We start from the raw sequence: 12,403 nt of genomic DNA on the forward strand, positions 1-12,403 counted from the left end.
TTAATGCAGGGAATATGGTAAGAGTAAGAATGGTATAATATACAAAAATATCAAAACCAGACAATATTAAAGTAAAAATCACAATGTTCAGGTTCTCTAGGCTGACTGACTGATGACAGTTCTTATGACATTTCATCCTAGGCATGGGGTATGGTTGAAAGTAACTCTGTAGATCTATACTGAATTTTTTAGAAATGAATAGAAGTTGGAAAGGCTCTAGAAGGAACTACACATTAAATAAATTATTTTCCTATGGTTTTATGTCCCAAAAAATGTTTCATCTCCCTTTACACCTATATAAGAGTAGTACTCACAAAATTTTAATTCCCATCCCCAACAAATATGTTACATAATTATTTTTTATTTATTTCTTAGGAGGGACATACCTGCAATCCTGGTACCCATTGAGAACCCCATGCCACAGTACCAAAGCATGTCACCAGAAAAGCCAAAAAATGGTGCAGCCTGCTAGTGAAAGGACATATAGCATGGTAATTCATTTTCAGCAGCAGTGCTGATGTTGCAGCTGTCTCAAGCCAATCAGCATGAATTATTTATCCATTTAGGTTGGACTGACACACAGCTGCAAGATTTCTGCTGCTGCTGCTGAAAACTAGCAGACAAATCTCCTCTGCCATAGCCACACAATCCCCAAATCCTCCAATCACTGGCACATACCAGCTACTAAGAAACACCTATCCTGATTATGAAATATCATATCAAACTTGAGTAACTTAATCAAGCCCTTTGCCAACGTATCACTGGGCCCTGGATGTGAGGAATATCCTATCCACTGTCCTCCCACCTCACCCAATCTGGTATTTCACTGCTCAACCACTCCACAGAATAACCTGGTTCAGCCTTAGGCTATACCTACTCCCAACATCTTACCACATGTATCATTTCTGTGGAAGATCCGGGTGCAAGACATCTGCTATGGATACATTCTGCACATCCCATTCCAGTCCTATCATAGGCATATCCTACCTGATCAGAGACAGGGCCATCTGCAAAAACAGTCACATCATACACCAGCTCAGCTATAATTTTTCTTCTGTAATTTATATGCATATGGCCACCAACTAACTGTCTAGGCAAATAAATGATGAACACCAAACTGTGCCCAATAATATAGCTGATTGTCCAATGGCAGAACATGCTGTTGACACAACATCCTTGATATAAGAGACTGCCTCACCACTCATGTGGATCCTCCACCCACTCTCCTCCCACCCTACACTAGAATTCTCTGAATTACAACATGTACTTTCACTTCACAGTGCTCCTGATCTCAATCTCTGCTCGATCCCTCTAAAATGAAACACTCACTCCTGTAGCATTGCCCTCCCTCCTCACACATCCCTCACCCTACATTCACTCTCACCTCTCCACAGTCTCTTTCTTCCTTTTCTCTCTCTCTACCTTCAAATCGGCTTCTTTGCTTCATCATGTGCCACATGCAACTACCCTGCCTCATCCAGGATGATCTCATTGTAGTCAAATCACTATCCTAACCCTTGCTACCTCTCCTACCCATGTATCAGTCAACTTTCTCTCCTCTCCCCACCATTTTTCTCTTACATACGAGGGTTGCCCAGAAAGTAAAGCAATGCTGTGAATGCAAAAGGTTATGTATGTATGATATGAAGTCACTTGAGTGAGTGTACCAAGTTTCTGTCACTTCCAACAGATAGCGTAGCTGCAGGATAGTTTCAATATGGCGTCTGTAGGTGATGTACATTACAAGCAACATGTTGTCATTTAATTTCTCACTGCAGAGGAATAAACTGTGGGGAATACTCACAATCGCTAGTGCAACGTCTATGGAATATCTGCTATTGACAGAAGTACAGTTGGTCACTGGGCATGGAGGGTGAGGTCATCAGAAGGCAGTTCAACAGAGCTCCACGATTTGCAGCGGTTGAGGAGACCATCCACGGCTGTCACACCTTACATGTTGCACTGAGTTGATGCCATTTGCAAGCACAGATGTGTTATAACTTAGCAGTTGGCTCTGCATATGTCAATCAGCAAAGAAAGTGTGGATACAGTTATCCACACTCTGGGATATTCAAAACCGTACGCAAGATGTGTCCCACTGTGTCTAATGTTGGATCACTAATCACACAGAAAAAACGTTTGTCTTCATTTGTTGCAAAGTTTTGAAGCTGAGCAGGAGCCTTCTCGTCCCGGATTGTGACGGGTGATGAAACCTGGGTTCATCATTTCAAGCCCAAAACAAAACAACAGTTGATGGAATGGTGCCATTTGCACTCCCCACAGAAGAAAAAATTCAAAGCAACTGCTTCCGCCAGTAAAGTCATGATCTTCATTTTCGGGGAATGTGAAAATGTGATTCTCATTGATGTGATGACAAGAGACAGTACCATTAATTCAGAAGCATATGTCAACATATTAACAAAACTCAAGACACACTTCCAGCGACTTCAGCGCCACAGCAACCCAGGAGATGTTTTGCTGCAACATGATAACGCTCAGCCCCACACAAGTCTGAGGACTGCTGAACACATTGCAAAACAGGGTTGGACAGTGTTACCACATCCACTCTATAGCCCTGACCTAGCCCCCTCGGACTTCCACTTGTTTGGACCATTAAAAAGAATGCCACATGTGGAAGACTTTTATAGATGATGATGAGGTAATTCACACAATGAAGCACTGGCTCTGCCACCAGGACAAGGATCGGTACCAACAGGGGATGCACGCCCTTGTTTCACACTGGAGGAAGGCCATAGAATGGGATGGAGATTACGTGGAAAAATGAGTTTGTAGATAAAACACGATTCTTTCATGTGTGTAATTCTCATTATGTTCAATAAAGAATTGTTGAAGAAAACACATGCAGCATTACTTTCTGGGCAACCCTTGTACTTCACTGGACACAACCCCTCACTCCAGCTGAGCTGTTGAGCAGATACAAGATAGTAGGTAGCTCTCTCTCTCTCTCTCTCTCTCTCTCTCTCTCTCTCTCTCTCTCTCTCTCTCTCTCTCTCTCTGTGTGTGTGTGTGTGTGTGTGTGTGTGTGTGTGTGTGTGTGTGTGTGTGTGTGTGTGTGTAGGTTTTTTTCCTTTGTCAGTCATCTTAAAAACTTAGCAATGTTTTCAGTCTTGTTTATTGACTCTTTCTAATATTATGCCAGGTGTATCACTTAACACATTTTGAATTAAAACCACATACGTTTTGTAATTGGACCAAATCTTGGAGGAGGAGGAGAAGGGAGATTGTGGTTTAACATCATGACGACACAGCTGTCAGTAGAGATGGACCAAATGTTTTCCTGTTTAGAAGACTAAAATCATTACAAGCCAACAAGACTATAGACTATAGCCACAACAAATTTAAATTAATTATCTAATGAGCTTCTATTTATCCCTCAGTTCGTTCCTAGTAACTGCTTTGCTTTTCTTTATGTTAAAACGTAATGATTTTATGAGGCATGCAGTTAAAATTAGTATACATTTATTCAATTTGCTTTGTGAAGAAAGTTCTCTTTCAGGCTTGAGAATCTATTACTCACCCAGTGTGCAACCAATTCGTGGTGCAGTTCCTGAACGAGAGTACTCTTGACATTTTTCACCTGTCTTACTATATACTGGGTCATTGTCAGGAAGGCGAATGGGAAAACACTCTGGATGAAAGTCACTGATACTCACACCACAGCATTTCAGACGTTCACCTTGGTAACCTTTAAAAATGAAGTGAACATTTTTGACTGAACAGTACAGATAAGTCATTGAGTACAGCTATAATTTTGAAAATGAAGGTTTGTATTGGCATGCCAAAGTACATTTTAAAATGGGCTTTCTGACAGGCACTGACAAAATTATGCTATAAAATTTGTGAATGAGATGAGCAAACAAAGAATCATAATTCATAACAGATATTGAAGGCATTCATTTTGTTTGAATTGTAGTTCATGCTAGCCTATGACTTGGGGTATAAAAACTTGGATTGTGGCTCAAGTTATTGAGTTTCTTCCTTGGAAACAAAGTTAGTAATGTTGTACTTGACAAGATATAGAACATTGTTTAACAGAAGGGCAACTACACTACTGATCACTAAAATTGCTACACCAAGAAGAAATGCAGATGATAAACAGGTATTCATTGGACAAATATATTATACTAGAACTGACATGTGATTACATTTTCACGCAGTTTGGGTACATAGATCCTGAGAAGTCAGTATCCAGAACAACTACCTCTGGCCGTAATAACGGCCTTGATACTACTGGGCATTGAGTCAAACAGAGCTTGGATGGCGTCTACAGGTACAGCTGTCCATGCAGCTTCAACAAGATACCACAGTTCATCAAGAGTAGTGACCGGCATATTGTGACTAGCCAGTTGCCCGGCCACCATCGACCAGACGTTTTCAATTGGTGAGAGACGTGTGACCAATGGCAACCCATACCATCACTCCGGGTGATACGTCAGTATGGCGATGATGAATACACGCTTCCAATGTGCGTTCACTGCGATGTCGCCAAACACGGATGCGACCATCATGATGCTGTAAAGAGAACCTGGATTCGTCTGAAAAAATGACGTTTTGCCATTTGTGCACCCAGGTTCATCATTGAGTGCACCATCGCAGGTGCTCCTGTCTGTGATGCAGCGTCAAGGGTAACCCAGCCATGGTCTCCGAGCTGATAGTCCATGTTGCTGCAAACATCGTTGAACTGTTCGTGCAGATGGTTGTTGTTTTACAAACGTCCGCATCTATTGACTCAGGGATCGAGACGTGGCTGCACGATCTGTTACAGCCAAGCAGATAAGATGTCTGTCATCTTGACTGCTAGGCCTTTGGGATCCAGCATGGCGTTCTATATTACCCTCCTGAAACCACCGATTCCATATTCTGCTAACAGTCATTGGATCTCGACCAACACGGGCATCAATGTCATGATACGATAAACCGCATTTGCGAAAGGCTACAATCCGACCTTTATCAAAGTCGGAAACATGATGGTACGCATTTCTCCTCCTTACGCGAGGCATCAGAACAACATTTCACCAGGCAACGCCGGTCAACTGCTGTTTGTGTATGAGAAATCAGTTGGAAACTTTCCTCATGTCAGCACGTTGTAAGTGTTGCCACCGGCACCAACCTTGTGTGAATGATCTGGAAAGCTAATCATTTGCATATCACAGCATCTTCTTCCTGTCAGTTAAATTTCACTTCTGTAGCACGTTGTCTTCGTGGTGTAGCAATTTTAATGGCCAGTAATGTATTAGTCCTCTGAGCCATGTAAAAAGAGAACTACAGTACAATGCATGAGCAGCCTTACATATTATATGTACATTTACAGATGTACACATTACTAGTCCTCTGAGCCATGTAAAAATACAACTACAGAACTATGCAGGAGCAGCCTTACATATTATATGTACACTTCCTTCAGTAAAGATAAGATGTTATTATTATAAAGAAAATGTCCACATGCCAGTAAATAGTACAAAATGTTTAATTGAAAAGGCAGGAAATGTGTCATGCGCAGATTAATGTTAATAATTACATCTCTCATATCCTGCACGAGGCAGAAGGCACAAAATAACATTTTACAGACATTGATAACATACTATGGATTTAATATAAATTTGTAAAAATTTGATACTTTTTTGTTTCTGCTATACAGGTGTAACAGAAATGTGCGACACAAATTGCATGACACATTCTTCACATGTAGACAAAGAACTTATATGAACATGGCTCTGGAAATGCTTTTTGTTTCCATGATACAACTCATTTTCTCCAACTCATTAATAGTGGGAAAACACAAGAACAGAACATTAAAATCATGGAGCATATGCACTCTTGATGTCATCTGGTTATGTTGTGCACCACCAATGTTTTGTTTTACATGTTGCTGTTGCGCTGTTGCCATGTGACGTGTGTCATTGCTTATTTGCAGGTAACATCAACTGTTCTAGTGACCAGTACGATGGTTGCAAGCACACAGATTACTATGTAGAGTTAATCACAGCCTTGGCTCATGCAATGGCAGTGTACACAAATGCAGAGATGGCAGATGCCTATTTGATGTATGGATTAGCTGACGGCGATGGTACTCTTGCTCAACATTTGTACCAGGAGAGATTTCCAGGACAAATGTGCCACAATTGATACTCGCAAATGGGAAGGCCTAGAAGGATGAAGACACTGCAATGGGAGGCAGCAATTCTTCATGCAGTTGATGATAAAGTACAAGACATGTAGCTGCAACACTGAATGTTCATCACATGACTGTCTGTCAAGTGTTCTATGATGACCAGCTGTATCCATATCATTTACAGTGTGTGCAGGTACTATCAGCAGCTGATTTTTCTGCATGTGTACTCTTCTGCGAATGATTTCTTCAACAAAGTGTCAACCATAATTTTAGTGCAAGGGTGCTATTCACAGATAGGTGTCATTTCCACAAAATCAGATTGTAAATTTCTGCATGGGCATATGTCAATCCTCGCGCACTGTTGAAGCAAGTTGTCAACAAAGACATTCTGTCAAAGTTTGTGCTGTTATTTTGGTGACTTTTTTAGACGAGGCCGAACAGACAAAGTTACCATAATTTCGTACAGAATTTTCTACCTGATCTGTTAGCCGTTGTGCCTTTAGCTGTGCAACAAACATGTACTTCAGGCACAATGGAGCATCTCCTCACTTTAGTGTTAATGTCCATTGGCTTCTAAATAACAGATTCGGTGACTGATGGATAGGTAGAGATGGACCAATTGCCTGGCCTCCACACTCTCTGGACCTAAACCCAATGGACTTTTGTTTGCAGGGGCATTTTAAAGCCCTCGTGCATGGAAACCCAGAAAAAGATGTTCCGAGTCTCTGTGGCCATATTGTGGAAAGCTGCAAAACCATACGCTATAGTCCAGGGATATGCCAGTGTGTCTGAAATTCACTTCGATGATGGGTTGATGCATGCATCAATGCACACAGAGAGCATATTGAACATCATCAGTGAAAAAGAGTTGTGTGCGGTATTCTGGAGCATTCTGTTCATGTGTGTGTCCCAAGATTAATGAGTTGGAAAAAATTAGTAGCAACAGGGGAGCAAAGAATTTCCAGACCCATGTTCATATAACATAATTTCTTCATATATATGTGAGCAATGTGTCCTGCAATTTGTGCCATACATTTCTGTTACACACTAAATATCATTATGCAAATATAGCAGAAGCCCTTAAGTTTAATCTGGCACAGAAAGGAATTTATTGGCTGCAAACTAATGCGATGTAAAATAAACTGATTCCTACACTATCTTATCCCCTTCTTAAATTCTGTGAAGTTGTACCATCAAAATAAGAGATTGATGGTGTACCGTTGAATTCACAGCTGTATTAAAGATACAAATACATAATATTTCAATTATTCTTATAGGTGTTTTCTTAGGAACTGTAAACTTTGTCATAAGTGTGATCACTGCCTGGATTCCAGCCATTCTGTGAGGTATGGATGGAGTCATACTTGGTCTTTAAATATGTCTGCTTGTGTTTGCATATGTGTGGATGGATATGTGTGTGTGTGCGCGAGTGTATACCCGTCCTTTTTTCCCCCTAAGGTAAGTCTTTCTGCTCCCGGGATTGGAATGACTCCTTACCCTCTCCCTTAAAACCCACTTCCTTTCGTCTTTCCCTCTCCTTCCCTCTTTCCTGATGAGGCAACAGTTTGTTGCGAAAGCTTGAATTTTGTGTGTATGTATGTGTCTGTTTGTGTTTCTATCGACCTGCCAGCGCTTTCGTATGGTAAGTCACATCATCTTTGTTTTTAAATACATTAATAGTTTGAGTTTGACTCTCTGTGCCTGATATGGCATTTGATGTGTATCTGTTTCCTGCATCTGTTATGTGCCATAGTATATGTTATTGATGTTATGGCTGATCATAAAAGTGGACTGGGACTAACAAAACGATATTTTAATTTGTGCTTTTTGTTTCATATTGTGCTTGAAATTACTATCTGTCAACATTTTTTTGCAAGTGCTTATACTGTTAACATTCAGCTGGCAGCTATCACATCATAATTTCATATTCTTCTATTTTTTTCTTTCATCCTGACTGACATTTATAAATGCCCTTGTTCTCAGTGTATGAGCCTTATTTGTCCTCACAAACAATGTAATCTTCCTGACAGAGGAAGTATCAGATATGGATGAAATCATTCATTGTGTGAACATGTGGAGCTACACTACAAAACAGTGGTAGCTGAAACGCTAGTTAAATCTCTGTTCTGTTACTTGTTTTTGTGTGCCATACATCATCAGCTACAGGTGAGTGATTGCATTTTCTTGTTTTTGTTTCTCAATGTTTGTTTTAACAGGAATACCAAAATCTAACCACCCATGTACTTAATGCTAGGGGAGGAGGGAGGGAGGGGGGGGGGGGAGGGGGTGCAGACACAAGCTACACCTACATAAATAGTTGCTGTTTCATGGGGAGACAGAAGCAGAGTATCTTCTGAAACAACATACATATCTGTTAGTAGAGTCTTATTTCAAACTGCAGATGTTCTGCTGAATTAACCAGTTATGAAAAACTAAACATCTGTACAAGTATTAAGTATTCTGTTTCAGAGTAAATGAACATAACATAAACGTTGTAATAATACCCCACGAAGTCAATGAGATAAGGATCCCTACCAGTCATCTGTGGGGTATGTGACATATCGTGTGCTAAGAATTCTCCCCATACAGCTGTCAGAGTCATTAAATGAGGATGTGGCAGATCAGCATCCTTGTGAACAGCTAAAGACACCTCACGTGGGCTCGGCAGTGAACTGGAATCTGCAAAATGGAAATAGAAATGTATACTCTAAAGACAAAATTCAGAACTAAATTATGTGTTATGAAGGTGTAGACACAACATTTCCACATGCACAACGATTGAAGTAAGTATCATATAGCTGGCAATGGCATGTCATTAATTTAATAAAACATTATTTTTTATTGTGAGTTGAAGTCAGATAAGCAATAAAGAGGAGGAGGAACAAAAGGAGATGAAGAGACATCAAAAAGATAGAAAGAGAAGTCACCATGAACACACCAGGAATAATGGTAAAATGAAGAACTTATGTTTAATCAAAACAAACATAAAGAAAACAGTAACAAAGATATTAATAATATGAGAAATAATTAATGTAAATCAAAGTGAAAATCTGAGGGATTAGGTGGTGAGAAATAATTAATGTAAATCAAAATCAGAGGGATTAGGAGGAAAAAAAGTAGGGAATTATCAGCAGCTGTGTTACAATTGTCTTATGTGTTTCTTCATAACTCCAAACCTTTGAAAAATCTGTCAGCCCCCTTAGCTGAAGGGCCAGTGTATTTGACTGCCATGCAGAGGGTCCAGGTTTGATTCCCAGGTGGGTCAGAGATTTTCTCCACTTGGGGACTGGATGTAGTGCTGTCCTCATCAGCATTTCATCATCATTGACATGTGGTCACCTAATGTGGCGTCAGCTGAAAAGATCTGCAACTTGCCACCCGTACTTTGCCAGGTGGAGACTCCTGGGCATCAATGCCAAATGTTTTCTGATGGTATCAGTAAAAATCTATGTGTTTATTTTCATTTTCTTGGGAGGGGAGAGAGAGAGAGAGAGAGAGAGAGAGAGAGAGAGAGAGAGAGAGAGAATTCATAGTAAATTACTGTTACGCACAGTAGGACACGTCTAGATTATAGGTGTCAGGCCTTAACCCTCGAGCAGGTGCACCATATTTCCATTAGCTGAGCAGCCACATGGGTTATTTTATACCCTTGTACATGATTTACACAACACAGTCTCAAACTTTGATTACAGTTATTGCAAGTGTAAAGCAACTGTCACATGTTTCTTACAAACAAATGTTTTGTGTATATCACATATAATGCTTGTTGATACATCTTTTGCTCAGCCTCAAATTACACACCTCCCATGTTTCTTGTTTGCTAATTGTTGGGAAGCAGATGGACATATGCCATTCTTTTCCAAGGGTTCTCAATGTTTAATCAAGAAAGTCAAAATGTCACTAGGAAGACGAATTATTTTGGATCTTTCAGTCAGATGTCATTGATAAATTCTTCAAAAAATTATTCTTATATGATGTGTTTCTTTTTTTTTTATTTCAGGAATACAAAATCTGTGCACTGATTCCTGCCACATTCATGGGAGAGTAAAAGACACATTGGCCATCACCTTATTATGCAAAAGACAATTTACACATTGTATAATTGATCCACAGTGTCAACCCCTCTTTTGTCACATTGTAGTCCTTTATTATTTCAGGCTTGTTGGTTTTATCATCAAGTTTTCATAGTTCATGCATCATTGATAGCAATATCACTGATTTGTTTTTCTTTGCTACATATGATGTGAGAGTGATGTCTTTGCGCAATTCAAAACTTGAAGACCCATATTTTCAATTTTTGCCTGTCTGAAATTCAGCAGGTATTTCTCTTTTGTCGTTATCCAGTGTGCAAATACAAGTAAGCTGCTTCTCTAGGAGAGATGTTGCCAAAGGGTAGCTGGTGTACCAGTTGTCTAATGTAACATTACTATTGCTTCCTTCGATGTCGGGAATCAGGCACATCACTACCACACGTGGCTTGTTTGAGGTCTGATATGGGCAGTCCTTTTGTTTTCCACAGTATACTTCCAAGCTACTTGTAAAAAATGTTTTTAGTCAAGCAGAGCAAAGATCTTGATTTTCGATCTCATATTTTGTTGACTTGTTGCAAATATACTATGTGAAACTGCAGCACCTGTGAAAAGCCTCCAATTTCTCATCCATATTGGCCGAGGTTGTATGAGTTTCTGCAATCGAGAACAAACAGCTGCAAGAAAGGATGAATGGCAGATAGTTTGTCTGTTTTTCTTCTTTCAGCACATGTTCTTGTCATCACATTGCATACATCGGAGTAAAAACAAAAATCTCTTCTTACTTGTACGTGATCTTAGAACTTGCATTCCTGTTCTGTCTGAGTTCCATAGCTCAAGTGCATTATTGTAATGTCCTTTCTTTATTTCAGTAAGATATAGACATCCCAGTAAAGCAAATATTTCAGATTGTGATGTCAGATAGATGGTGCAGTGGTTAGCACACTGGATTCACTTTCGGAAGGGCGACAGTTCAAACCCACGTTCGGCCATGCTGATTTCCCTAAATTGTTTCAGGTAAATGCTGGGATGGTTCCCTTGAAAGGGCACAGCTGACTTCCTTCCCCATCCTTCCCTAATGTGATGGGACCAATGACCTTGCTGTCTGATCCCCTCCCCCAATTCAACCAACCAATCATGATGTCTCCTTTGCTTCTCTATAAAGAGAGTACTGTAATGATTCATTTTTCTTCTGTATACGTAAATTTGTATGAGTGGCACAAATCTCACTACTCAGGTCATCTGCACTGCTGCTAGGACCAGGAAACACTTTCACTATATTCTTATTTCTGACTTTACTCTGATTGAAGTATTCACAATTTTCTTCACTTTGTAATGTTATCTTCACCAATAACAGCTCCGCATTTCCATCATTATTTGAATCACTATTGTCACCTTCAGGAGGAGGAGGAGGAGGAGATTGGTGTTTAATGTCCCGTCGACAACGAGGTCATTAGAGACGGAGCACAAGCTCGGGTGAGGGAAGGATGGGGAAGGAAATCGGCCGTGCCCTTTCAAAGGAACCAACCCGGCATTTGCCTGAAGCGATTTAGGGAAATCATGGAAAACCTAAATCAGGATGGCCGGAGACGGGATTGAACCGTCGTCCTCCCGAATGCGAGTCCAGTGTGCTAACCACAGCGCCACCTCGCTCGGTAGTGTCACCTGCAGTCACAGTCAGTATGTCTTGTTCAGAATAACTGCCATGTTCACTTTCTTGAATTATTTCCATCTTCTTGTCCGACTCCCCACTGCTACTACTGCACAGTTCATGACCTGTCCATCCGATATATCTGCAACTACTGCAGAATTTTGAGTCTTTCTTCTGGTGACAGTTCCCTGAATAAGTGATAAACTAAGTAATTTTTCAAAGCTACTTATCTGGTATAAATATCTATGCACATCTACAAGTATATACCAAATATGTATTTTCTTGCAGGACCAGGCACATGGGGTACTTTGTACATTGGTAGCATTCTGCCAACAGATTCATGGGACCACAGGCACACAGAAAGTGACAGAGTGAAACTAACTACAGCAGTTGGTACAACAATAGTGGAATAGCTAGTGTGCCAGTAATCTCTGAGAAAAAGCAGTGTTGCCACTAGCAAGAAACTAAATGTGGGGTACTCTATACCCCAGTGTGCCTGCTTGAGGATTAATTTAAGAGGAAACTTTGACTAACCAATTGATATTTGAATTTGTACTTTTGTACTAGTTACTGGATCAAGCTGTGCTTGAA

At 40.3% G+C, this 12,403-nt stretch overlaps 1 protein-coding gene across 1 annotated transcript in view; it reads right to left on the reverse strand.

Annotated features, from left to right (window-relative positions):
• LOC126459141 (uncharacterized) overlaps nucleotides 1-12,403 on the reverse strand; it is a 110,877-nt gene that overhangs the window by 41,483 nt on the left and 56,991 nt on the right. Inside the window, exons 5-6 of the mRNA XM_050095843.1 lie at nucleotides 8,669-8,812; nucleotides 3,539-3,706 (exon numbers count right to left, since the gene is read on the reverse strand). Of these exons, the coding sequence (XP_049951800.1) occupies nucleotides 3,539-3,706; nucleotides 8,669-8,812 (312 nt within the window). The remainder of the gene's footprint in view (nucleotides 1-3,538; nucleotides 3,707-8,668; nucleotides 8,813-12,403) is intronic.

The sequence above is a fragment of the Schistocerca serialis genome, chromosome 1 (genome assembly GCF_023864345.2).
Source record: "Schistocerca serialis cubense isolate TAMUIC-IGC-003099 chromosome 1, iqSchSeri2.2, whole genome shotgun sequence".
Lineage (NCBI taxonomy): Eukaryota > Metazoa > Arthropoda > Insecta > Orthoptera > Acrididae > Schistocerca > Schistocerca serialis.